The following is a 26,207-nucleotide window of genomic DNA, read 5'->3' as shown; positions in this document are numbered from 1 at the left end:
ATGACTTCTAGTCCCCTTATTCAACGGCGATGAACTTTCTCCATTTTAATTACTTAAGATTCAACCATGAGTGATAATAAGACCTCTCAGAGGCAAGAGGACACATACATCCTCGTCACTGGCGCTAACAGGTAAATCCAGCACTAATTAGTCCTAAAATCGGATTATTAAACACTAAGCTCATGATACTTTAGTGGCCTCGGATTCTCAATATGCTGCCGACTAGCCGATGAATTTCTCTCCTTACACCCAGAGACTGGCCTTCTTCATATCATTTTTACAACCCGAAGCTCTCGAAAAGCAGAGGATACTCGCCGTCGGCTAGAGAAGCACCTCAGGGGATCAGCGCCCTCCGCTACTTCTCGCGTGCGTTTCGTCTCCGAGAGCGTGGACCTTTCAAAGCTCGTCTCTGTGCGCGCGCTTTCCCGCAGACTCTTACAATCAACTCCAAAGCTTGACGCTGTTGTTCTCAATGCCGGTATCGGTGGCTGGTCGGGCATTTCCTGGCCCGATGCAATCTGGGGCGTATGCACCGATCTTATCCAGCAGGTGACATGGCCGACCTACAAGCTCTCCCCCATAGGCGTGTTGTCAGAAAAGCAAACGGACTTGCAGGAAGAACCTCCTCTCGGGATGGTCTTCTGTGCCAATGTCTTTGGACACTACATGCTGGCGCATAATGTTGCGCCACTGTTGAAGCGGGCCCGTACGAATGGGCCTGGGCGCGTGATTTGGGTGTCAAGTATTGAGGCAACGATTAAGGCTTTCGATGTCAATGATATCCAGGGACTGCGTTCTGCTCTACCTTATGAGTCGTCAAAGGCTCTCACAGATATCCTGGCTCTGACCTCGAATCTGCCCAGCACAGCTCCGTGGGCGGTAGATAGCTTCCTGCATTCTGACGAAGACAAGGAGTCAGAACCACCGGGTATCTACGTCTCTCACCCAGGTATATGTGCTACGGCTATCATCCCATTGGCCCTGCCTCTTATCTGGGCAATGGTCATTACATTTTGGGGGGCGCGTATGCTAGGTTCGCCCTGGCATACACTATCAACCTACGTCGGCGCCTGTTCTTCCGTCTTTCTGGCCTTGACGACAAAGGACGAGCTTGATGCTGCTGAGGCACCTTATCACCAAGCTGGCGGGGGAAGAGCGAAATGGGGCTCTTCTGCAGACCGGCTTGGTGCTGCTCATACATTGAGTACCGAAGTCGAGGGATGGGGTTACGGTGGTGTAGTTGGAACCCCAACTGTCGAGGCTGACCGGTTACGACGCCGTAAACGCGGCGCCAAGGATTTGACCAGCGAAGGCAAGGAGCAGTTTGAGGAATTAGGTCGTCAGTGCTGGAAGCAAATGGAGGATTTGCGAATAAAGTGGGATGCTATTTTAGACCAAGCTGAAAACGGCAGTGAATGATAGTGCTCGTACATATTTAATAAATATACTCAAGTCATCCCGAGGTCCGAGAGGACTAGGTCTTTAAACATGTACGAAACTTGATCGCTCGCCTATAAAAAAATGTACGTCTACAGCTGTACAGCAGATGAAATCGCATATTTTAGATTCAGCCCCAATTATTTACATCAACAGAGCCCGCCCCGCGCCCATGATATCATTAAAACAGATACGGCATGATTTCTGCCCACAGATGAGAATAAAAGACACAAGCACAAGTAGAGTGGTGATTGGGATAGCAAAATCTTAAAACAATTGTGCCACAAAAAAAAGAAGAAAAGGAAGAAAATTTGGGAAGAATAAAAAGGGTAATTGTTGCAAAGGGGTTTAAACAATACACCTAGAACCGTCTAGGTCATGTAGGATGTATTGAAAGCTGGAACATGAAGTGTCGAAGGCAGTGTGAGCACAAGCGAGGCGGTAAACCTGTCCCAAGTGACAGGCATGAGAACAAGGACCGAAGAGGCTCGAAACAAGAAGAGAGTAGATCAAGCAGAAAACGACTCCGGTTCAATGCATCAAGATGGGGAGGATAAGAGGTATTGACATGGTAAGATATATGGTGTAATAGGACGTGTCGACGTGAAAAAAGATTACATGATAATCGCGGGAACTATAAAACATTAATTCATGATCTCATATTCCATCGAGGAAAGGACTTACCATCAATGTTCTGTTTGATGCTCTTGTGGGGCAGAATGGAGCCACCGTTGACATAGACCTCATCAGCGATGGTCACATCGTCACCGAGGACGGTGACATTCTCCAGACGAGCCCAGCGACCTACGGAGCTGTTCCAGCCAACGATAGTAGACTTGATCCAGGCGTGGTCCTTGACCTTGCTGTTCTCCATCACAACGCAACGCTGGAGGCGGACACCGTCACCAATAACAACGTTAGGTCCAATGACCACGTTGGGGCCGATACGGCAGTTGTTGCCAATCTTAGCGGTGGGGTCAACCATAACATTGCCGCCGTGCACGTAGGGCTCGGAAAGAGAGACAAGCTTCTTGGAGTTCTGCTTGGCCAAGGAGGTCAAGTACAGGCAGGTACCGGTAAGGAAGTCCTTGGGCTGGCCAACATCCATCCAGAAGCCATCGAGGTCGAAGGAGTGCAGCTCACCATCCTTGCATATGGCGGGGAAGGTCTCCTGCTCAATAGATGTGGGGCGTAGGTCAATGCGTTTCAGAACACTAGGGTTCAAGATGTAGATACCGGCGTTGATGCGGTTGCCGACAAACTCGACAGGCTTCTCAACGAATCGGTCAATTCTAGAGGAGTGGTTGGGCTTGTGAACAACGACACCGTACTTGGAGGGCTCGTCAACCTTTGTGACCACAATGGTACCCTCTTGTCCGTGGCTCTTGTGGAAGGCGGCGAGTTTTTGGAAGGGGAAGTCACAGATGACATCGGAATTCAATACGAAGAAAGGCGAGTCGTCCTTACCAAGGGTCTTCTCGGCCAACTTCAATGGGCCAGCTGTGCCCAATGGTTCTGTCTCGACTGAGAATTCAATGTTGACGTTGTAAAGCTCTTCATACTTCTTGAGGGCGGCGACCATAACATCGGGACGGTAGTTGACCGCGAGGACAATGTCAGTGACACCAGCAGCAGCCAGACTCTCAACCTGGTGAAGGATCATAGGCCGGTTGCCAAACTCGACCAGAGGCTTGGGAAGTGTGAGGGTCTACCAGGCAAGAAGACATTTGGGTTAGGATACAGAATGAACCAGATCAAAAACAAGATGAATTGAGATGGTTATAGGGAATGGACGTGTAAATGTGAAGTAGATCTGCAATTACTCACCAAAGGACGCAGGCGAGTACCGAAGCCTCCGACAAGAATGAGAGCTGTTCGAATGTCAGTTTAAAGGGTAAAAAGGAGATGAGGGGTGGATATGGAGGGGCAACATACCCTTCATTGTGTGGGGTAATTGAGTAAGAAGAAAAAGAAAAAGAAAAGAATTGAAGATGAATCAGAAAGAAAATGAGAAGGAGGAATGAAAAAGACCAAAGATTCAAGATCAATCAAAAGGGAGTGTAGTAAATAGGGAACACCTGGCCGTTGATTTATTTTTATCGGGGAGTTGGAGTGGAGCACGTGAGTAGGAATGATTGGTGTCTGATGTTTGCAGGTAAAACGAGAAGAAAAGGGGGTGGATCTTGTATGAGACTTGATACACTGCAATTTACTGCTTTTACTACTCTCACATTTATTCCTATATTTTTATTGTAAATGCTACCTTATATGAACATTATTCTTATCAATTCTATTGTATTATCTCACGTTGTACATATTTTGTCAGTTATTATTAGAAGTGGTACAATTCGTACTTCGTATAAGAATCAAGGGCCCAGTCCAGTCCAATCTTCCTTAATGACCGTGCCCTCCATTTACTAGATCGAGATCAACAATCTAGACGTCTGAATTCTGAGTTGAATTGATCATTGACGTGGTCATCAGATGTCGCCCCCCCCCCCTAGAGTCAGGCTGAAAAATGGGGGCATATAGTGCTGCTGCTTGCGGTCATCGAGCATCGCCCCATCCGTCACACCACAAACTCAATATTCAATATCGCTCTTATCTTTCATTGTGTGTCCGGGGGCAGCCGATGCTTTTGTATCTCATGCATTCCTGCCACGATACCGCCTACTCGATCCATCCCTACAAATTGGAGAACCCATTCTCGTACTCTGCGAAGTTTCTTCGGCAGATCGTCGTGGCCACAGTTCGGTGGGATCACTTGGTAGAACCCACCCGCATCCGTCGTATCCACCGGCCGTCGGTTTAAGATGTCAACTTGGGTCATTCCACCGCGCAGACTTTGTCCATAGACCCGATCACGGAATGATCCGAGTGCTACTGTTCGCAGGAGGATAATATCTTGGGGTTGGAGGGTGGCCAATGATTGAGCAAGTCGGTCCAGCTTATCTGGGGACAACCAGAAGTTGATGCCAAATCCAGAACTCGTCTCATCTCCAACTACTAATTCAATGATATCGAGTTCCTTCTTCCACTGTCGTGTTACTATGCGGCGGGGTGCATGAACTGCAATGATTCCAACGATCACATTGACTGTCATTGTCTGTGGTGCAATGGACTGAAGATATTTTGCCGTTGGAATATCCTGCAGGTCACGAAGAGGACCACTAATCCGAGGAGCTGTTGGATTCGATATTTCTTGGGATAGAGAGGCTGTACATTTCTTGACGCTGTCCAACAACGACCCGCTTGCCTGCGTTGAGTCTTCATCCCGCGACCCTATTTCTGACGTTTCGTGGATGTTGAATGAATGACGGTAGAACTGAGACAGAATTGAATCCTCTGTGCTAATTGATGTAGTGTCGGCCTTGAGCAGCTGATGGGTGGTCACAAAGCCAGGGTCTTCAGACCCAAAGTAAGAGGCATGCTGATTGTTGATCTTGATCGATGACAAAGGCTGGAGGACTCGCCATTTCACAGTGTTATAGTCAGATGATGGCCGGCAGTCGGCCTGTGAATCTTGAAATGGTGGCGTGGGCCTGTCGAGAAGCTCATCGTGGTCCCAATCCAGACTCCCAGGTAACGGAGCTCCCATAAGAAATATGGTTTTGATAGGCATGAGTTATATTTCGCTGCAACTTCAAGCTCGAGCTGTAAAGTCTCCAGGGTTTCTCCTCGCTACTCAGGTTAGGCTCTCGGCTTAATCCGAGTGGCATGTTTCCATGGTTGAAAGTTGATATGGCTGGTTTTGTCGCAAGACTTGGCAGCGTATATGATCAGAGCCCTGGAGATTAAATGGACCAAACTCAGTGATTCAGAGCTTTAAGCTTATATATGACTTTCTAGTCTATAAATCAAGGAGTGTTTCTACCTACGTAGAAAATGTCAGGGCCAAACTCGGCCTGACTAAAACCATGGTACTAGTATGAATGGATGCCTTGAAAGTCAGGGGAGTCTGACAAGCAGCATGAATGATAAAAGGTGATATTTTCCCTCGAATCCCTTCTATGTTCTAATTCTGATTTCTTGGCTTTTTTTATTTTTTTTATATATATAGAAAGTTTGAACTCTTTTCTAACCTCATGCGCTTACAAATTCAACGAAATGACAAGAATTGAACAGTTAAAACGTCCACCTTCTGTCATGTTCTATGAAACTGCCGGCAGTTTACAAGTGGCCATTCACCGGTCCATATTAATAGGCGGCAAGTCCATAAATAGAAGGCGGTCTACTTACACGTGACTTTACGGGAATCTACCCGGCACTGAGTGGCAATTGGCAATCAACTTGGCCGGAGAAGCATCACCTCTCAACCAATCTCTAATCAGCAATGGCATTTGCCCAAATCAGAGGCTGAATCATCGTTTATTTCCCCTTGATCTATATACTTTTCTCAGGAGAGCAGATCATTCCTTTTATCACGGCCGAGTGCCGTTGTACATTAGACAACTATGGCCTTTCAAGTCTCCATCCCGCGGCCGGTGAGATCTACTTTGATTTTGGTTCTGCTCCACCAGATCTAATCACTAAACTATATTCTCCATTTCTAGAACATGGCTGCTGTGACAGCTGACCTCTGGCCATCGATGTCTAGCGTGCTTACCGCTCCCTGGAAGCAGACTGGTCGACCTCCAACCGTCGCAACCCGTGACAGAAATCCAGCGCAGGAAAAGGAGATGGTATGAGTTTATCGTTAAGAGACCTTTGAGTTTCTCATGCTGACTTAAATAGACATTCGCACGTGCTTCTCTGCCAGACTTTCTAGACTCCATTTCCATGACCAAGCTGAAGGTAGATGTTGTGAATCGGCCTGCGCAACTTGGATGGTCATCATCACTAACTGGTAGTATGTACACCTTTCTCTTAACAGCTTAAGATTTTATATCTGACTTGTCACTAGACAACACCCTGTTAAAATTGTCAACTTTCGCCCCAATTCCTCGTTCTTCATTCTTGACAGGCCGATCTTTCTCGACCTTGACTCCCTTCCGTCCGAATTCCCTCCGTGTGGTGTCAAAGATAAATGGACTTTCTCGACTCCAGCAGCAAAGATTCTTGTTCGGCGGGTCCTCGCAGAACATTCTCGCACAGAAGGAGAAGACCGCAAACAACAACCCAAGCAGCGCAAGCGCCCAGAACGCATTCTACCAAGCTCTTCTGCATGCCAACATGCCCGCGATCGTCATCGAGAGATATCGAACCGCTCAATTCGCCAGTAACGCGACGACAGAAATGATTTACAGAAAGGCTTTGGAACTTGTAGGCGCAGGCGAAGCAGTTACCGGTCAAAGCCACAATCTCAACGCGAATGAACTCCAGGCTATTGGTCAAGCGGTTGCTGCACGCAGTAGTGGCGGCCAGATCGGTGTGGCCTCTCGGCAAACAGGCACTGGTGCTAAGGATTCACCCCTCTACGTGGTTGTCGATGAGTCCATGGGCAGTGCTGTTTTCCGCTGGGTCAAGTTCCTCTTTTACTTTGGATTCTTCACGTACATATCCCTGGTCCTGGTTACTATCTTGGTTGAAACCACTGGTGTTTTGAAAAATATCCGCGGCACGCAGAACAACGAGGCGCAGCCCCAGCAGCAGACTGTCCGATTCAGCGACGTTCATGGCTGTGATGAAGCCAAGGATGAGCTACAGGAGCTGGTGGAATTCCTTCTCAACCCGGAGCGATTCAACTCCCTGGGCGGTAAGCTGCCCAAGGGTGTCCTGCTTGTTGGTCCTCCCGGTACTGGTAAAACTCTGCTTGCTCGCGCAGTTGCTGGAGAAGCTGGGGTTCCGTTCTTCTACATGTCTGGTTCTGAGTTCGATGAGGTATACGTGGGTGTTGGTGCCAAGCGTGTTCGTGAGCTCTTCAGCCAAGCCCGTGGCAAGGCCCCGGCCATCATCTTCATCGATGAGCTGGATGCCATAGGTGCGAAGAGAAACGAGCGCGATGCTGCCTACGTGAAGCAAACGCTGAACCAGTTGCTTACCGAGCTTGACGGTTTCTCTCAGACTAGCGGCGTGATCATTATTGGTGCTACTAACTACCCACAGCTCCTGGATAAGGCCCTGACCCGCCCTGGCCGTTTCGACCGCAAGGTGACTGTTGGTCTACCCGACGTTCGTGGCCGTATGGACATCCTGAGACATCACACGAAAAACGTACAGATTAGCACTGACGTTGACGTCGCCGTGATTGCCCGTGGTACTCCTGGCTTCTCCGGTGCTGACTTGGAGAACCTGGTTAACCAGGCTGCCATTCATGCCAGCCGTGATCGCAAACTCAAGGTTGGTCCTCTGGACTTTGATTGGGCCAAGGACAAGATTATGATGGGTGCCGAGGCTCGAAGCCGCATCATCCAGGACAAGGACAAGCTTCTGACTGCTTACCACGAGGCGGGCCACGCCCTGGTTTCTTACTTCTCACGAGCCTCCACTCCCCTGTACAAGATCACCATTGTTCCCCGTGGCGTTGCCTTGGGTGTCACCCACTTCCTGCCGGAGATGGACATGGTCTCGAAGAACTACACACAGTATCTGTCTGATATTGACGTCGCTATGGGTGGAAAGGCTGCCGAGGAGCTGATCTACGGCTCGGACAATGTCACCAGCGGTATTTCCTCCGACATTCAACAAGCCACCCAGACGGCTTTTACCCTGATCACTCGATTCGGATACTCGAAGAAGCTCGGAAACGTTGATCTAGCTACAAACTACGACAGCCTTTCATCGGAGACAAAGCAAGAGATCGAAGGCGAAGTGCGCAGACTCGTTGACGAAGGTCGTCTCCGCGCAACTAAGATTCTGACCGAGCGCCGAAGTGAACTGGAGCTTCTGAGCAAGGCCCTAATCGAATATGAAACGCTGACAAAGGATGAAATGGAGAAAGTGCTCCGGGGAGAGAAACTCGACAAGATGATATCGTCACCCAGTGCACCGCTCAAGCTCCCAGAAGCCCTGCAGACGGCCCAGATACCGCCACCCGTCGAACAAACACGGACTGCGACGGAATAATTATCTCTTATCTTCTCTCTTCTATTTTTTTTTCCACACTTTGTGAAGCTATCTTCCTCTATTTCCAGGTTCAATTGGCGTCTCCATGAAAACACCTTTCTTTTCAATCATTGACCTCTCCTTCCCTCTTCCTCCAATGTACCGTCTTATGTGCTGTACATACAATGTATGACTACTCTCTTCTTGTGCTAGATAGCAAATTTGCATAACAGTAGCACTAGTTTAACGGCTATCACTTTAAAAGGTAAAGAGAAATTAAGACAGCTCCAGGGCTATATACATATACATATATATAAACCACTCTAGAGCCAATATTTCAAAATTAATTCGATATAGTTTACTGGAGTAGGTTCTAGTAGTTAATTATGTGGTATCACCCTATGATGTCATATTGGTACAACCTTGGAAAACCCCAAGAACAGAAAACTTCCTGATCTGCATCGTTCTTTCTTATCGAAGTACTAGTGAGATTGAATCATTGAAATTTACATCATGATGATGAAAGTACCAAGCCTTGGAAAATGGTACCTTTTTTAGAATATGGGGTAGTAGGTAATCATAGGAGTTGCTCCGTATACGGTAGTTGTATCAACAGAAACGAAATATATACATAAGGAAAAAATAGATGCTTAAGAATGTTTTTTATTTCGTTGCGTACTCCATGGTCCGTTGGAAATATCTTATATACAGAAAAAAAGGAAGAGAATAATGCCATCATGTTGACCGCCAAAAGCGAGAAGAAAAAAAAAAAAGAATGGACCTGTCAGATAGGTAAACCATAGACCGGCTAATACATGCCGACCTTGGCATCACTGGAAACATTGGGGGAGAAAAACGAAATTGGTCAGATGAAGAATGGTTAAACCATCATCACGGTCATGAGGGTGGTATTGCAGCTTGCTCTTGCTAGCTGGCACACCTATTAGGGCGGAGACTATCTAAGCAGGGAAAATCTAGAATATGTATAGGTGAAAGAATCTGTCCCAGTGCGCCCGATAGGTAGAGTATATGGTGGAATCGGCTCGAAGAGCTAAAGTGGGGGTGTATAGAGTTGTGTTGTTTTGAGCTCGGGTGTGGAAGTCTCGAGCGTTAAGTGTATAGGGTGAAAATGGTGTGCCGGTGTGGAGGGCAGGATTGACTCGAGGTCCGTGGCAGTAACAGTTAAGATGAAATGGAAAATATATCGGAGCGTTTTGTTTACTCTTCATCTTCTGATTCTTCCTCCTTGCTAGCCGTCCAGCCTCGAGACATCTCTACAGCCTTCGACCACTTTTTGTACATGCGAGCGCTTTTCTTCGGACCAACTTTTGGGTTGAACGTTGCTCGGTTGGCTCGGTTCATATACTTGAGATCAGAGAAGTCTTTCCACACGTCTATGGCGAAGGCTGCGGCGATCGCGGCGCCGAGGGCGGTGGTTTCGTGCATTGCGGGGCGCTCGATGGGGATCTGGATGAGGTCGGCTTGGGTCTGAAGGGGAGAAAAAGTTAGTGACATGGTGGTGGGGGTAAAGAGACCAAAAGCCGAGGGACCATTCATACCTGCATGCAAATGTCGGAGTTGCTCATTCCACCATCCACGGCCAGTTCTGTAAGCTTCTTGCCACTATCCATCTCCATGGCATCGAGGATAGCTTTCGTCTGGAAACAAGCTGCCTCTAGAGTTGCGCGGGCAATATGCCCTCGCTGTGTGTGGTGGGTAATACCCCCTGTCGAGATTGTTAGCAGCGCTCTCTGAATCAAACGAAACGGAAACAACTTACAGACGGTTCCTTGAGCGTCATCAATCCAGTAGGGTGCAAAGAGACCACTGAACGCAGTGACGAAAACACAGCCTCCGGAGTCTGGCACTGTGGCGGCCAGATCACTGACCTTGCGCGAGTCACGGAAAAAGCCCATATTGTTCATCAGGAATGAGATGCCGCTTCCCGCTACTGCAACACTACCCTCCAAGGCATACATAGGCTTCCTATCCCGACCCAGTTGGAAGCCGACTGTGCCGAGCAGACCGTGCTTGGAAATTACTGGTTTTTCACCCACATTATACAAAAGGAAGCAGCCTGTGCCGTAAGTGTTTTTGGCACTTCCCGGGGTAAAAGCGCAGTGGCCCACCAGAGCGGCTGCTTGGTCGCCGAGGCAGCTGGTGATCCGAGTTCCCGCCAAGGGACCCTCGCAAATCTCACCAAAGCCCTCTTTATCAGCCGAGGGGAGAATCTCGGGGAGACGGATCTTCTTCGGGTCAATATCGAAGAACTTCAAGAGTCTGTCGTCGTACTTGAGAGTTTCCAGATTCATAAACATTGTGCGTGAGGCGTTGGTGACATCTGTAACCAGACGCTTATTTTGAAGACCCCCGTTGAGGTTGTAAATGAGCCAAGAGTCGACAGTGCCAAAGGCAGCACGGCCCTCGTCATAGGCCGCACGGACATTTGGGAGGTTGTCTAACATCCACCGCAGCGTAACAGAGGAGGGGTATGTGGAGAGTGGCAAACCGCAGATATTGACGAGGTCATCGGCACCGGGCTTTTCCTTAAGCTCACGCACAAGGTTCATAGTTCTCGTATCAGTCCAAGTGATGGCATTATGCAATGGCTCACCAGTCTCCCAGTCCCAAACTAGGGCAGTTTCTCGTTGACTGGTGATACCGATAGCCTCTACATCAGATCTGGAGTGACCCAGGGCGAGGAATGATTTCATAGTCTCTTCAATACAAATGTAGACAGACTCCACCAATTCGTATGGGTCTTGTTCGTGCCATCTTAGGGTGAATACGTCAATTGGGAACAAGGCAGGAAAGCTAGGGGGAAGTGGAGGGGGGAAATGATAAAACCTACCCTGGGTGATCATGAAGCTGTCGGAATTCAGTCTGGTACTTGGCAATGGGGACACCCGTACAATCAAAGATAATAAAGCGAGTACTCGTTGTACCCTGATCAATTGTACCGATGAAACGCTCTTTCAGATCATCCCCGCGTCGTTCCTCGTCCTGAAGCAAAGAGCGGTCTCCATCATTGGTTTGGATGGGATGTGGAATTCGGTCCTCAAAGTCACGATCGGCCTCTGAATCGCCATCGACGCTGCTTTCATCGAGATCAAAGGGGTTGCGCATATTCGTATAATATGGGAGATGGAGTGGAGAGTTTGAAGAGGGTGTAGAGGGTAAAATAAAATATGGAATGGAGTAGAGTAGAGTAGAGTAAAGTAGAGTAGAGAATAAAAGAATAAAAGAGTAGAATAGGTAGAGTAGGTAGAGTAGGTAGAGTAGGTAGCAAGTAGAGCAGGTAGAGAGTAGAAGGAGAGAGAGAGTACGGAATGTGGGGGAAGGAGAGAATTACCAAACAAGTCCAAGCTGAGAAGCCGAAAACCAAGTGGGCTTAGTGGAGCGTGACGTACGGGGGCGACGGGCAACGAGGCAAGTCCTAAGTAGGTTATCAGGGCCTTGAACCAGTTGGGGGATTAAGTAAGTGGGGGAAGAAGGGGAAATTGATTAAATCCGGTTCGGGGTTTTTTTTCTGATCTTCTGACCTCGTCACTTCCCCCACTTCTAATTTTATAATACTACAAAGATATTACTCTGTACTGTATTCTATTCCCATAAGCTATCTTGGATCTAATACTATATTTGTGTTATACCACTATTCTATACTATGCTATTATACTATACTAGACTATACTATACTATATTACCTAGCTATACCTAGGTACTAGCTATACTATATACTAACTACTACTCCGTACATCTCAGGAATTCATATTCCCGTCGATCGGCCACATGACCATCTCCATTTTTCCAGCAAAGTGCTCCGTACTCCGTAGTTCCGTTCTAGACCCCCCTTTTTTAGGAGTATAGGATGCACCACCAAAGTGTATCTATATAACCCCTGGCCACTTCTCCTATTCACGGAATAATTACTACCTTGTTTTTTCTTTTCTTTTCTTTTCTTTTTTTCCCCATACTGTGGGAAGCCCAAACATTCCAGACGAAGCCAAGAACAATCTATAAACCCCCTGCTAGTCTTGGCTTTGAACACCCCTAGTCTAGTAATAGTGCTGCACACCTCAACTCCTGATCACCAGCATAAGGTGCAATATGACCTACGGAGTACAGAAAATAATCAATTCCAATTGTCAATTCCAATTGTTCATCCAATGGTCAATCCAATTGTCAGTCCAACTATTACTTCCTCAATTGCATACATCTACAATTCTCTTGAATCATCATGTTGGAATTTGGGTCGTGACGTCTTGATTGTTGTTGAACCCTATCGATCTATAGAAGGTATTATAGTAGCGGGGAAGAAAAAACCAATTCTCGAAGGATCTCGTTCTAGTCCTGCCAGGGACAGGGACGTGCGCTTGTAGAGATCACGCGAGAGTGAAAAAAATAAATAGAAAGCAATAATAGACGATCTAAGAATCTTTAGCTCATGTGTTCTATCGCATATTGGCTCGCTTTACCTTCCCTTTTTCTCTTCTCTTTACATACATTGTTCCAAGGTTCTGTTTCCAACATCCGCCAGGTAATCCCGGTCTGGGGGTTCCATTGGGGTCCGATTGGATAAGGTAGTTTACCCGGACTATATGAACTGATATGTTAGTATCCATACGGAGTACTCCGCATCAATTAACCGTCTACCTAGAATAGGTATTTGGGTATTAGGTAGTTCCAGACTCAGTAGTTTTGGATTGCTGCAATGCAGGTGTGTCATGTGGCCATTGAAGTGATTATTACTCCAAATCCAAATCTGATTCCTTTCTTTTCTTTTTTTCTTCCCCAACTCAATCGGGTTTAGCTCTGGGTATACCTAGGTACACGTGTGTTGCTCTGGTATTCTAAAGCCCTGGTCAGGATTTTTATATTTTATCCTACCATTTTTTATCTGCTAGCGCGGTTCCAAGGAAATACCCTTACATTTCTGCTGCTTCTCGGGTAAATACCCCAATTGATCAAAGGGAAAATAAGTAAAGCTTTCGGCCCTAGCGTTTGCCATATATATTTTACAGTAAATCACGGGGAATGCAAACATCAAACGTGGGGAGTTTCATCCCCACCAAGACATGGAACAGGTTACAGGTACGGGTACACAGACTCTCTTTCTCAATGTTGGAATTTACTCCTCCTCAGCAGCATCAGCAGCGATGCGAGCCTTAGCCTCTTCCTCCTCTTTCTGCTGGAGGTAGAGCAGGGCCTTGATCTTGTCGCCGATACTGTGCTCAGATGCAGGAATGTCGTGGATCTGCTGGTGGCCAACCAGGGTAGCGACAATGGCGGCGCCAACAATGAAGGTCAGGACGAAGCGGTAGATGCCGTACCAGCTAGGGGCACGACCTTTGACGGAAGCTCGAGAGTCGTTGTAATACAACATGTTGAAGGCGAGGAACTGGGTGATCAGAGCGAACTCAAAGGGCATCAGCAAAGTCGGCCAAGCAATGGCAGGAGCATAAACACCGGCAGCGTAACGCTTGTAGCCGAACTTGCCGCCGTAGCCAGCCCACTCAAGACCCCAGTGGATAGCACCGAGGAAGGAGAGGATCTGTTAAGGTTAGCTAACAGCTTCTTATGGCGACGGGGATATGCTACTAACCACGGCACCGTATGCGACCTGGACAGGCTCGATCAAGTGAAGCAACAGTTCGGCGCTCTGGCCAGAATAGATCAGACTATCACTACCGGCGGGGGCTGAGCTGATCTTGTAGGAAAGAACAACGGTCTGGAGAGCGGTGGCGACGTAGGGGACGACACCGGCAACACCAAGGACGAGAGCTTCCTTAGGGACGGCGCTCAGGCTGAAGGTATCCTTGATAACTTTCTAATTCCAAAATACTGATTAGATGTGATTCTATCGCTCAATTTATTCCAGTAGGTGAAGTCTTCACATACCGCCTCGGCCCGGATTCCGGCTGTCATATCGATGTCGCCATCCTATATCACTAGATTAGCCACTAATTTCGCCTACAGCATACATAGTCCCTTACTTGAGATGAAGAAGACGAGTGGCGAACAAGCGCGGTAGTAATGGGCTTGCGAGCAGCAAGCGCAAGACTCGGGGAGATCGGGCGGACGGAGCGACTGGATGAGGTCAACTGGGCCTTAAAGACCTGGCTGACCAGAGGAGAGCGAGCCACAGAGGCATTGGAGCTCGAAATAGCCCGGAGCAGGGAGCGGGCAGCGGTATTACGGTAAAGCATGATTAAAAGGGTAGCTTTTCGTGTGGAATGGAGTCAGCAAGATGGGCAAGAAATAAGATTAAAGTCTCCCGAGGTCGGATATGAAAAGAAAAGCCTACCCAATTGGCCTTGAATTTATTTTGAGTGGAGATTGGAGATTGGAGAGTGGAGATGAGGGTATAAACCCGGAGAAGGACTAGGTGTCGAAAGTCGGTACGAAGGTTTCCAGAGGGGGAGCAAACAAGAAGATCCGGAGATGAAAAAGAAGGAAAACGGCGGACCGGAGGGACCGAAACCACATACCAACACTTAAGGTCCGGGAACAGATCGACACCTGAGGAACCAGATCTCAACGTTACTCGTTTTGGTTAGTAAGCTAGGGCTTAAATCATACATCATAGCTCGATGTCACGTGCTCACGACGTCACTGTGCGTGTCAAGAACTTGGTCTTGGCAGAGTTGGGCGCTGTAAATAATGTACAGTACAATACAGATTTCAATATAGGCATTTTAGATACTATTGAAGAATATATATATATATATATATATACATACATACCTCCTGATAAGATTCTGAACCCTGAATTCTGAATTCACTATCCTCAAGTGTTCTAGATCCTTAAATGCGCCATGGAAATGCCAGCTAAATATGGGGAATGACCCGTGCGACTTGCAGTGGGAGGAACAAATTTCTTGGCGTCCCCTCTTGTATTGTACTTCGTACGGGCCACCCTTATTTGCGTAACTGATAACTAGCAACACCTTTTCTTGAATCCACGCAATCAAAGTCATTGGTTTGGCTTGAACACCCAACATTCGTCACAATTATCCTAGTTGGGCTCTTAAACTCTTCAAATCTATTTTATCGCCCATATTTCGCTCTTTAACCCTATCGCATGCAGCCGACTTGCTTTGCTTGAATGGCTGGTGATTCTATTTGCGACAAGTCCTGGTCTTTCATCTCTAGTGCTGGGTAAGACCTAGCCCGCCCATAATGCGTTACAGAGTACTAATGTGTCTTTAAAGCTAGGTCGACTTATCCTTGACATCGACCCACCCTACTCCTAGTACGCGACAACGCCATAAACCAGCCTAATACCCCATCCACCTGGCCCGGTATACGGCAACATTCCCGCAACCATGCTTGAGAGTCTTGTTGCCAACCTGCTCAATCGCTTTCTGGGCATCTATGTCAAGAACTTTGATGCGAAGCAGCTGAACATCGGAATCTGGTCTGGCGATGTGAAACTACGCAACCTCGAGTTGCGCCGAGAAGCGCTCGATCAGCTCCATCTACCCCTGAATGTCGTCGAAGGTCATCTGGGCCAGCTCACATTATCTATACCGTGGTCGAACCTTAGGGGGAAGCCGGTCAAGGTTGATATCGAAGATGTCTTCTTGCTCGCCGCGCCCAAGGAGGACGCAGACTATGATGCCGAGGAGGAAGATAAGCGGGCACATACTTTGAAAATGGAAAAGATTGACGGTGCAGAGTTGCTTCGGGAGCGTAATGCGGAAGGCATGAGCCAGGAGGAACAACGTCGAAACCAGAGCTTTACTCAAAGTATGGTGACTGCAGTTGTCGATAACCTGCAGATCTCAATCAAGAACGTGCATATTCGCTATGAGGACTCTATCTCGTCGCCTGGTCATCCATTTGCCGTCGGTTTGACTTTGAAGGAGCTCAGTGCTGTCAGCACAGACGCTGAATGGAACCCAACTTTCATCCAGTCCACTTCCGAGACTACACATAAACTCGCAGTCCTCGGGGCCTTGTCAGTCTACTGGAATACAGATGCGACGCTTCTAGGAACTGGCCGAGGCTCAGATATTGGTGCCGAGGCTCAGGGAATTGGCCATGATGAGCTGATGGACAAGCTGCGCGATACAATTGAAAACGGCGAGGGTAATCAGTTCATGCTGCGCCCAGTCAGTGGTCGTGCAGGGCTAGAAATGGATAAATCGGGCAAGTATGATCGGCCCGCTATGAAAGCACGGCTGCTATTCGACGAGCTTGGCTTTGTTTTGGACGACAACCAATACCGTGATGCCTTGATGTTGGTAGATCTCTTCCATTACTTTATCCGACACCAGGAGTACAAGCGATTCCAACCTAAAAGCTCACCGAAGGAGGATCCTCGAGCCTGGTTAAAATTCGCTGGTAATTCAGTCCTGAGTAAAATTCATGATCGCAATCGACGATGGACTTGGGATTACATCAGGGAGCGCCGAGATGATCGTATTGAGTATATCAAGCTCTTCAAAAAGGGGAAGAGGGAAGAACCCTTCACGCCGGAAGAGACCCAACAACTCGATAAGCTCGAGAGAAAACTCAGCTACGAGGATATTCGATTCTGGAGGTCTCTCGCTAGAAACCAACTGCGCAAAGAGAACATCGGGATCAAAAAGCCTACTGAGCAGCAATCTTGGGGTGAATGGCTCTGGGGCGGCAAGAAGCAAAAATCTGAAGAACCTAGCCTGACTGAAGAACAGCGACAAGAGCTTTATAGTGCCATTGACTGGGACGAGAAGAAGGCACTTGCTGAGAGTGTCGATGTTCCCCGGGAATGGGTCAAGCTCCAAGTCAACTGGAGTCTTCGTGCCGGTAGTTTCACCCTCAAGCAGGATCCACATGGTGCAGCAAACGAGGTCATGAAGCTGGTATTCGAAAACTTCCGGGCCAAGGCTCTCCAACGCCCAGATTCATACCTCCTCGACCTTGACCTTGGTGGGTTGAAGATGTATGACGGTACCACCGCTGGCACACTCTATCCTCAGATTGTCAGAGTGAAAGACTCCCTTCCTGGTTCTGCTGAAATCCAAGATCTTAGTACAGACGACGACGATGAGGTTAGTGTAGATATCCTTGACGATGAAGAAAATTTGTTCCACATGCAGTTGGAGAAGAACCCACTGGAGAGTGATGCGGATACAGCAGTCAAGGTCAAGTTGAAGAGTATCGAGGTTATCTACAACCCCCGATTTCTGGTGGGAATCGTCAAATTTTTTGAGCCCCCGCAGCGGCATATGGAGTCCATTGGTGCCCTTTTGGACACTGCAGGTGCCACCGTCGAGGGTTTGCGACAACAGACCCGAGCTGGTTTGGAATTTGCCTTGCAGGAGCACAAGAAGGTTGACGCACAATTTGACATCCACGCACCCCTTATCATTGTACCAGAGAGCATTACTCAGGAAAGTTCTCTTTGCTTGATCATTGATGCTGGTCATGCCAGTGTTAACAGCGAGCTGGTCGACCGGCAGGCAATGCGCGACCTACAGTCCAAACAAAAACAACAGTACGAGGAGGAAGATTACAAGCAGCTCGAGCACCTGCTATACGATCGATTCCTCATAAAATTGGACTCCACTCAGGTTCTGATCGGACCCGGAGTAGAATCAACTAAAGCCCAGCTTACATCTGGCGTCGAGTCCAAGAACTTCCACATCATTGATCGCATCAATGTGGACTTCGTTTTGGAGATGTGTATTGTTCCAAAGGTGACACAGCTCACCAGAACGCGCATTTCAGGTAATCTACCGGAGCTGCATGCATCCATGTCAGATACCAAATACAAGGGCCTAATGAAGTTGATCGATATCGCCATTCCGCAATTCGACAACAGTAAGAACTCCTCTGACCCGGTTGCTACCGCTGACGGCGACAAAACCGCCATTACGACAAGAGCCAGATCGGCATCTTTCCAACCTGCAGCTCAACGAGACCTCGTGGTCGACGATGAGCTTGAACCCGAGCAAGAAAGAAGAAACAGCGTGGACACTCCTGACAATATCCACCGTCGAGACTTTGAGTTCAAGTTCAATGTTGGTCGCCTACGTGGCTCGCTATTCCGATCTGATTCACAAGATCCGCTCAAGGATAAATTGCTGGTGGAGTTGGTTGCCGAGGGCTTCGAGTTGGACTTTTACATGCGACCTTATGACATGGTTGCCGAGGTCATTCTGAAATCTCTGGGCGTGGATGACTATATCGAGGAGAACCCGCTGCCTGAATTTAAGAGGATTCTTTCATCCAAGGGATTCAACGCAGATGAAGACAAGGATCTTTTCCACTTGAAAATGGTCCGGGTCAAGCCTGAGTCTCCCGAGCTTGAGACAACTTATGAAGGTGTTGCCATGAATCTTGACATTTCAGTATCTACCATCAATCTTGTGGTGACACGGAAAACGCTGCTTACCCTCCTTGACTTTATTCTTCTTACTTTTACGAATCCACAGCAATCGGTCGAAGAAAACGAACAAACCGAGCAAGCTATAGAAGAGGCAACAAATGTGGAACAACCCCAGCAGGGCAAGATCCGTATCAAGTCCAATCTGAAGAGTATCGCACTTATCCTTAACAATGATGGGGTTAGATTGGCAACGCTGAGTCTTAATACTGCCGATGTTGGAATTTTCCTTGTTGGCCGTTCCATGGTCATCCAGTCTCGCATCGGTAGTCTGACGCTGGTCGATGATGTCAATTTGGGTGCTCCTGAGGACTCTGATATTCGACGCCTTCTTACCATCGAAGGTGATAACTTTGCTGATTTCAAATATGAGACATTTGACCCGGACAGCGATATCTACCCCGGCTATGACTCTGAGGTCTACCTGCGATCTGGCTCTATCAAGATTAATTTCATGGAGGAGCCGTTCCGTAAGATAATCAACTTCCTCGTCAAATTTGGCAAGATGCAGGCTATATTCAACGCAGCTCGACAGGCCGCTGCGAATCAAGCCAACCAGCTGCAGGAGAATGCCTCTCGAATGAGACTCGATATTGTTGTCAAAACTCCTATCTTGGTGTTCCCGCGAGTGATGACCGATGATCGGCCCCGGGATACGATCACTGCTCATCTTGGAGAGATCTATATCAAGAACGAGTTCGTTCCCATGGACGAAGAAAAGGATAGCCCAGCCGTCAACGTGATTTCTACCGGCGTTCGAAACATCCGCCTGACCTCCAAGTTCCATTTCGAAGATGGCATGGTAGAAGAACTAGAGATGATCCAAAAGGTCAACCTCGACTTTAGTATTTGCTACCTGGAGCATCAGGTCAACAATCCACGCCCAGACATGGAGATTGAGGGTTCTTTGTCTCCCATCAACCTGCGTATCTCGCAAAGCCAGCTCAAGTTCCTGCTGGCGTTGTCCAAGTCGATTCCTGGCGCCTTCGCAACAGATACGGAGCAACAAGAACTCGAGGCGCTGGAGTCCCTTCCCTCTTTGGTGACAGAGCCTACTAGAGAGGCTGTTCAGGCGCAAAAGGAACAAGACTCTACTAAGCCTGATGAAAATACAAGTAAGGAAACTTGGGTTCGACTTGATATGATCTTCAAGGTTGACAGTGTCGGCCTTGAACTTATCCTGGCAACTGACAACCAACCCGTGGGTCGCTTGGAGGACTCAAGTCTTTCAAAATTCTCACTCAACGACACACGGGTCAAGCTCCGTATGCTGACTGATGGATCTTTGGAGTCGGAGCTACTGATTCATTCTTTCTCGATCCGCGACAGCCGTCGACAAGACTCCAACAAGTTCAGAAACATCATGTCCTTGATAAATAACGATGTTCAGCAACAGTTCATGGCTAGCGTATCCATGTCTCCCGGGCCTGATAAACATCTGATCGCCATGTTGACCATTGATAGTCCTCGGATCATGTTCGCTTTGGACTATCTTTCTGCTCTGCAAGCATTCAGCAACTCCGCGTTTGCATCAGAGGAACATGTGGAAGCTATTGAGGAGGAAACTGAATCACCCGATGAATCAGAATTGACTTCTGACGCTGCCATCTCCGATAAAGCGGCAACCGAGGTTTATGCTGGAGAGACCCAAAGTGGAAACATGACCGTCTCATTCCGTGTGAATTTGGTTGATGCCCAGGTTATCATGGTGGCCAACCCTGCAATTCCTCACTCGGAAGCTATCGTCCTGGGTACAAAGGAGATTCTTATTTCTCACCAAAATGTCTCAACCTTGCAGATTCAAAAGGTCGGCATGTTCCTGTGCCGCATGGACAAGTTCGAAACTAGCCGCCTTCGCATTCTAGACGATTTCACAGTTGAGCTTTCTGTTGATAGTAGATCGCAAGAAAAGGGATCTGCCCTTACTTCAATCGAAGTCCATATTGAACCTCTGGTTCTCCGATTGTCTTTGCGTGATATCCTGATGGCAATTCAAATTGTGCACAAGGCCGCTGAGATGAGAGCCGGGAACGCTCCAAAGCTGCAGGGTGGAGAGGCAAAGAAAATCACCGATGGTAAAAATGCAAGAGACTCCTCTGGCAAGACATCCTCAACGTTGGTTCACAGAGCTCGCAAAAGTGCCAGTCACATAGTTGAGGGCTTTGACAAGAACGCTGCTCTGCAGGGCAGCTCCGCTGTTCTCAAACGCGAGGAGCTGTCTGCTAAGATTGATGGCATCAGAGTGATTCTCATTGGTGATCTGCACGACTTGCCATTGCTTGACTGGAGTGTCAAAAAGTTCAACATTGACGTGCGTGACTGGTCCTCTACTTTGAATGTTGACACCAGCTTCGATACCTTTATCAATGTCTACAACTTTTCCAAGTCAGCTTGGGAGCCATTAATCGAACCTTGGCAACTAGGATTCCATATGGCCAAGGATGTCAATCCTGATGTTTTATCGATTGACGCATACTCCCACAAGAATATGGAGCTTACAGTTACTTCTGCCACCATTGCGCTTGCTTCCAATTCTTTCCAATTCCTCAACACCGATGAAGATGTTCTTTCTAAGCCAAGAGGTGCTGATGCCCCATACAGAATCCGGAATTACACTGGATTCGACCTTCGGGTCTGGGCCGATACCAATGCAGTGGAAGATGCTCCAGCTGCGAAGTTGAGCGATGGCGAGGAACATCCTTGGCGATTTGAAGACTCCACAGCCATTCGAGAATCCCTTACTCCTGAGGGTCACGGTGGAATAGTTGGAGTCAAGCTTGAAGGTAGCGGATTTGATAGCATCAACCGCATTCCCGTTTCACGGGAAGGTGAAACTCTGTACAGCCTCAAGCCCAAGCGAGACCAAATCTCTCACCGGCTTCTCGTGGAGGTCAAACTTGGAACCGACAATGTCAAGTACATCACATTCCGCTCACCACTTCTGGTGGAGAATAACACCCAGATTCCTTTGGAATTGGGTGTTTACAGTCCAGACGAAGGCCATCTCTTGAAAATTGAAAAGATTTTGCCTGGTGACGCTCGACCGGCACCTGTCGGATCAGCATATCTTCATTCAGTTGTGATTCGCCCTGATCAAGGCTTTGGGTATGACTGGTCAAACGAGCAGCTTTATTGGAAAGACCTTATTCGCCGCCCCACGCGGACCGTTAAGTGTGTCAGTGAAGGTGGACAGCAAGCTCCTCCTTTCTACTTCCAGGTCAACACAACATTTGAAAGCAAGGACCCCTCGAGCGTTTATCCTTACATGAGGATTCGAGTTTTCGCTCCCGTGGAGATTCAAAATCTCCTTCCCTATGACTTCAAGTATCGAATTTATGACAAAAACACCAAGAAGGACTGGACAAACTTCTTGAGAAAAGGTGGTGTGAGTCCTGTCCATGTCGTGGAGCTGTCTCACCTTCTTCTCCTCAGCATTGATCTAGAAGATACTGTCTTTAAACAGAGCGAATTTGCCATCGTCAATGGAAATGCTCAAGACTATCGCAGAGAGCATACCTTGTCTTTGAAAGATGAGCGCGGCCTTCAGCTGAAGTTGAAGCTTCATTACTTCAACATCCCTGATAGTGGTGGCGCTTTCAAGGTCTCTGTGTACAGCCCATACCTCCTCTTGAACAAGACGGGTCTTCCCATGGACATCCAGAGCAAGGCATTCCTTCAGTCAGCACGAAGCGTTGCTGGCCAGGGACTCAGGGTTGATCCAAGAGATGGTGGTCGCGCACTGCCTTACATGTATTCATATGGAGGTGATGATCAGAAGAACCGGTCTATCTTGAAGGTCGGAGACTCTTCGTGGAGCAAGCCGCAAAGTTTCGAGGCCCTTGGTAGCACCTTCGAGGTTGTCTTCCCTGATGTGCAAGGCAGATCCGAATTTCACGCGGGCGTGTCTGTCGCGGAAGGCGAAGGCAAGTACAAGATGACCAGGGTGGTTAGCATTGCACCGAGATTCATTCTCAAGAGTAAGCTGAATGAGGATCTTCTGGTTCGCGAACCAGGATCCTCAAATGTTCTCCAGGTCAAGAGCGGAGAGCTTCTGCCACTTCACTTCCTCCGTCAAGTTCATGAGAAACAGCTCTGTCTCTGCTTCCCCGGAGTTAACAACCAGTGGTCTTCTCCATTCAATATTGCCGATGTGGGAACTGCCCATATCAAATTGGCCAAGGCGAACCAACGCCAGAAGTTGATCAAGGTTGATGTCATCCTGGAGGGGGCCACTCTCTTCCTGCACTTTAGCTTTGAGACCCGCAACTGGCCGTTCTCGATGCGCAATGAGAGTGATATGGAATTCATCTTCTACCAAGCTGTAAGTTCAATTTCGCTTATTATAATTTTTGCAAGTTACTAATAAATTTCTAGAATCCCAATGTGGAGGACGACGAGGATGATGTGTCCAGTAGTTGGCGACCCATTCGCTATCGCCTACCTCCTCGAAGTATCATGCCTTATGCATGGGACTACCCAGCTACCAAGAACAAGTCGCTGGTCTTGACTAGCCATGGTAAACAACGACATATCAAGCTTGCTGAGATTGGTAATCTGATTCCAATGCGCATTCCACCTACAAAGCCTGGCGAATTTCAGAAGATCATCGATGTCAATATCGTGGCGGATGGCCCAACTCAGACACTTGTTCTTTCTAACTTCAAGGCCTCCAAGAGTATCTACAAGCAGCAAAAGGGCCAGTCGTCTCAGACTAGTATGAGCATGGGATTCGAAGTCAAGGAGATGAATTCGGAAGTGAACTTCAAGGCTCAACTTCGCCTGGGAGGCATTGGCATCTCATTGATCAACCAGAATCTAAAGGAGCTGCTTTATCTCACATTCCGTGAGATTGAAATCAAATATCGGGAGTCGGCATTGTATCAGACCCTCAACACCACTATCAAGTGGATCCAGATCGATAACCAACTCTATGGCGGTATCTTCCCCATTCTTCTCTATCCCAGTGTAGTTCCCAAGACTGGAAAGGAGATGGAAGCGCACCCAATCTTCCATGCGATGGTTACCCGTGTCAAGGATGACTCCTACGGTGTGCTTTACATCAAGTATGCCACATTGCTTCTGCAGCAGATGACGCTGGAGCTGGACGAGGACTTCATCTTTGCTATGCTGGATTTCGTCAAGATCCCAGGCGCATCCTGGTCTGAGCCCCATGAGGGCAAACTTTGCGATGAGGACCTCAACATCCCAGAGCCCAACCAGAATGAAGCCGGCCAGGACGTGTACTTCGAACTTCTTCACCTGCAACCGATGCAGCTGGACATCTCGTTTATGCGCACAGAGCACGTCAATGTGGAGGACACCATGCAGCCTTCGAGTCCCTTGATGTTCATCGTCAATGTCATGACCATGTCCATAGGCAACGTCAATGACGCACCCATCCGACTGAATGCATTGATGTTGGAGAATGCCCGTGTCTCTTTCGGAAGACTGGTCAACAACATTCGCGCCCATTACACCCAAGAGTTTGTGCGTCAAGTTCACATCATTCTTGGTTCTGCTGACTTCTTGGGTAACCCCGTTGGTCTATTCAACACTGTCAGTTCAGGTGTGGCCGATATATTCTATGAGCCTTACCAGGGTCTCGTCATGACCGACCGGCCCCAAGAGCTAGGTGTCGGTATTGCGAAGGGTGCCACCAGCTTCGTCAAGAAATCCGTATTCGGATTCTCGGACAGCATGGCCAAGCTCACCGGCAGCATGTCTAAGGGTCTCGCTGCCGCCACCCTTGACAAGGAATTCCAGGACCAGCGCCGGATGTCCAAATCCCGCAACCGTCCCAAGCACGCACTGTACGGTATCACAGCTGGAGGAAACGCCTTTGCTACCAGTCTAGCCAGTGGTATTGGCGGTCTAGCACGCCATCCTCTAGAGGGTGCTGAGAAGGAGGGCGTAGCAGGATTCTTCAAAGGTGTCGGAAAGGGAGTACTGGGTCTTGCCACCAAACCTGCAATCGGTGCCTTCGATCTCGCCTCCAACCTCGCAGAAGGAGTGCGAAATACCACAACCGTCTTCGACGCCGATGGCCTAGACCGGGTAAGACTCACCCGCTTCATCGGAACAGACGGCATTGTTCGCCCGTACTCGCAGCGTGAAGCACTCGGTCAATTCTGGCTGAAGACCACAGAAGATGGCAAGTTCTTCAGCGAAGACTACATTGCGCACCTCGAACTTCCAGGTCGCGACATGCTGGTCATGTTGACTTACACACGCATTATGCTCATCCGCACGAAGAAACTCACTACAGAGTGGGATATCCGCCTGACAGACATTCAAACTATTTCCAAAGAGCGCACCGGTATGGGCATTACCCTGAAGGGTGGTGCCAACGGTCCCTTCATCCCTGTCCAAGACGAAAGTGCTCGAAATTGGGTCTACAAACAGATTGCTATTGGTGAGTGATTCCATACGTCAACATGTATAGAAAGCTAATTTAGAACCTCCCTCCTACAGCTGTCAATGCCTTCAATGAAAAGTATAATGCTCGAGGATAGATGTACTGTCCAGTCATCTACCCTTTCGTAATGACATCATGAGAATGGTATGGAGAATTCAAATCGCACTTGGATGTGCTTTTTTTCACTTTACCTCAATTTCATTGGAAATGAAAACATTGGAACGGTATCTGGATTAAGCGTCTGGTTTTGGTTTTGGCTTAAGTACTTTAAGTACATGTGTTCATTGTACATTTGTTTATTGTTCAGTTTTTATTGTTCAGTTTTCTTCTCTTCATTCCTTTTACCTAGAATACTAATCCAGTAATTCATATTCTTTCTTTGAAAAGTATCGTTTGTAGATGAAATCTATCAGTCATGGCTAACTCTATTATATACTAGTTCACGGCTAATAATAAACACTGGAATGATATAAGTACAACCAAAAAGTCTTTCAAGGAAGGAGTTAAACCCTCAGAGATCAAACTGAAAGAGCCGAAGAAGAATTAAGAAGAAGAGTTGGAAGATTTTTTTAGAACTGGCTGATGCTCTTGGGCCCCTCATTCACTGTTAACAATAAAAGTTGCAAAAACATAATAGTTGATGATATAATCAGAGACTTAGGGATTAGGATTCGTGATTTGCGAGATTTGCGACTCAAAAATATGATGCCATTGTTGATGTTTTTAAAGATTCAGAGGATTTCCCATAACGCGACTCGAATGAATAATTCTCACCAGCCATGAAGAAAATACACCAGGATCAAGATATAATACAAAAGGAAATGAAGTCATAATTTTAAAAGCTAATAACAAAAGACTTTGCATAATGTACCTCTCCATGTTGTCGCTCCTCAGCCTATGGGTTAGTAGCTGGGGTTAAACGAGAGGCTGTCAACAAATTGGTGAGCAACTGCGTAAGAGCACATCAGCCTCAAAAGTTATTGGAAGGGATATAGTTCA

At 47.8% G+C, this 26,207-nt stretch overlaps 8 protein-coding genes across 8 annotated transcripts; 3 read left to right on the top strand and 5 right to left on the bottom strand.

The window, feature by feature from the left end:
* Nucleotides 1-66: 66 nt before the first annotated feature.
* On the top strand, nt 67-1,419 carry N7495_003912 (3-keto-steroid reductase; the record flags this gene model as incomplete). Its single annotated transcript, XM_057206563.1, has 2 exons — nt 67-131; nt 195-1,419. The coding sequence occupies 2 exons, from the start codon at nt 67-69 to the stop codon at nt 1,417-1,419; spliced, it is 1,290 nt and encodes a 429-aa protein (XP_057064243.1).
* Nucleotides 1,420-2,051: 632 nt separating this feature from the next.
* N7495_003911 (mannose-1-phosphate guanyltransferase) lies at nt 2,052-3,379 on the bottom strand (the record flags this gene model as incomplete). The annotated part of the gene is made up of 4 exons (XM_057206562.1): nt 2,052-2,071; nt 2,122-3,145; nt 3,265-3,308; nt 3,373-3,379. The coding sequence occupies 4 exons, from the start codon at nt 3,377-3,379 to the stop codon at nt 2,052-2,054; spliced, it is 1,095 nt and encodes a 364-aa protein (XP_057064242.1).
* Nucleotides 3,380-4,045: 666 nt separating this feature from the next.
* On the bottom strand, nt 4,046-5,059 carry N7495_003910 (uncharacterized protein; the record flags this gene model as incomplete). The annotated part of the gene is made up of 1 exon (XM_057206561.1): nt 4,046-5,059. The coding sequence occupies one exon, from the start codon at nt 5,057-5,059 to the stop codon at nt 4,046-4,048; it is 1,014 nt and encodes a 337-aa protein (XP_057064241.1).
* Nucleotides 5,060-5,891: 832 nt separating this feature from the next.
* N7495_003909 (i-AAA protease YME1) lies at nt 5,892-8,442 on the top strand (the record flags this gene model as incomplete). The annotated part of the gene is made up of 4 exons (XM_057206560.1): nt 5,892-5,921; nt 5,991-6,119; nt 6,172-6,286; nt 6,341-8,442. 4 exons carry the CDS (start codon nt 5,892-5,894, stop codon nt 8,440-8,442), a joined length of 2,376 nt encoding a protein of 791 aa, XP_057064240.1.
* Nucleotides 8,443-9,639: 1,197 nt separating this feature from the next.
* On the bottom strand, nt 9,640-11,547 carry N7495_003908 (glycerol kinase; the record flags this gene model as incomplete). Its single annotated transcript, XM_057206559.1, has 4 exons — nt 9,640-9,909; nt 9,981-10,147; nt 10,202-11,196; nt 11,273-11,547. The coding sequence occupies 4 exons, from the start codon at nt 11,545-11,547 to the stop codon at nt 9,640-9,642; spliced, it is 1,707 nt and encodes a 568-aa protein (XP_057064239.1).
* A 2,002-nt stretch (nt 11,548-13,549) lies between these two features.
* On the bottom strand, nt 13,550-14,627 carry N7495_003907 (DUF3429 domain-containing protein; the record flags this gene model as incomplete). The annotated part of the gene is made up of 4 exons (XM_057206558.1): nt 13,550-13,972; nt 14,024-14,248; nt 14,320-14,361; nt 14,415-14,627. The coding sequence occupies 4 exons, from the start codon at nt 14,625-14,627 to the stop codon at nt 13,550-13,552; spliced, it is 903 nt and encodes a 300-aa protein (XP_057064238.1).
* Nucleotides 14,628-14,631: 4 nt separating this feature from the next.
* N7495_003906 (uncharacterized protein) lies at nt 14,632-14,964 on the bottom strand. The gene is made up of 2 exons (XM_057206557.1): nt 14,792-14,964; nt 14,632-14,641 (listed from the first exon to the last, which is right to left on the bottom strand). Exon 1 carries the CDS (start codon nt 14,905-14,907, stop codon nt 14,803-14,805), a length of 105 nt encoding a protein of 34 aa, XP_057064237.1. The 5' UTR covers nt 14,908-14,964; the 3' UTR covers nt 14,632-14,641; nt 14,792-14,802.
* A 782-nt stretch (nt 14,965-15,746) lies between these two features.
* N7495_003905 (membrane morphogenesis protein VPS13) lies at nt 15,747-25,305 on the top strand (the record flags this gene model as incomplete). The annotated part of the gene is made up of 3 exons (XM_057206556.1): nt 15,747-23,114; nt 23,168-25,205; nt 25,265-25,305. The coding sequence occupies 3 exons, from the start codon at nt 15,747-15,749 to the stop codon at nt 25,303-25,305; spliced, it is 9,447 nt and encodes a 3,148-aa protein (XP_057064236.1).
* Between the last annotated feature and the right edge of the window lie 902 nt (nt 25,306-26,207).

This window comes from Penicillium taxi, assembly GCF_028828555.1.
Source record: "Penicillium taxi strain IBT 34144 chromosome Unknown utg000003l_segment0_segment0, whole genome shotgun sequence".
Taxonomy (NCBI): Eukaryota; Fungi; Ascomycota; class Eurotiomycetes; order Eurotiales; family Aspergillaceae; genus Penicillium; species Penicillium taxi.
The sequence above is the reverse complement of the archived record's forward strand: the minus strand, read 5'-3'. Positions and strand labels throughout refer to the sequence as shown.

Excerpts from the sequence above, each read along its gene's own strand:
- N7495_003906 (XM_057206557.1), bottom strand. The coding sequence starts at position 14,907 with ATGTGGTTTCGGTCCCTCCGGTCCGCCGTTTTCCTTCTTTTTCATCTC.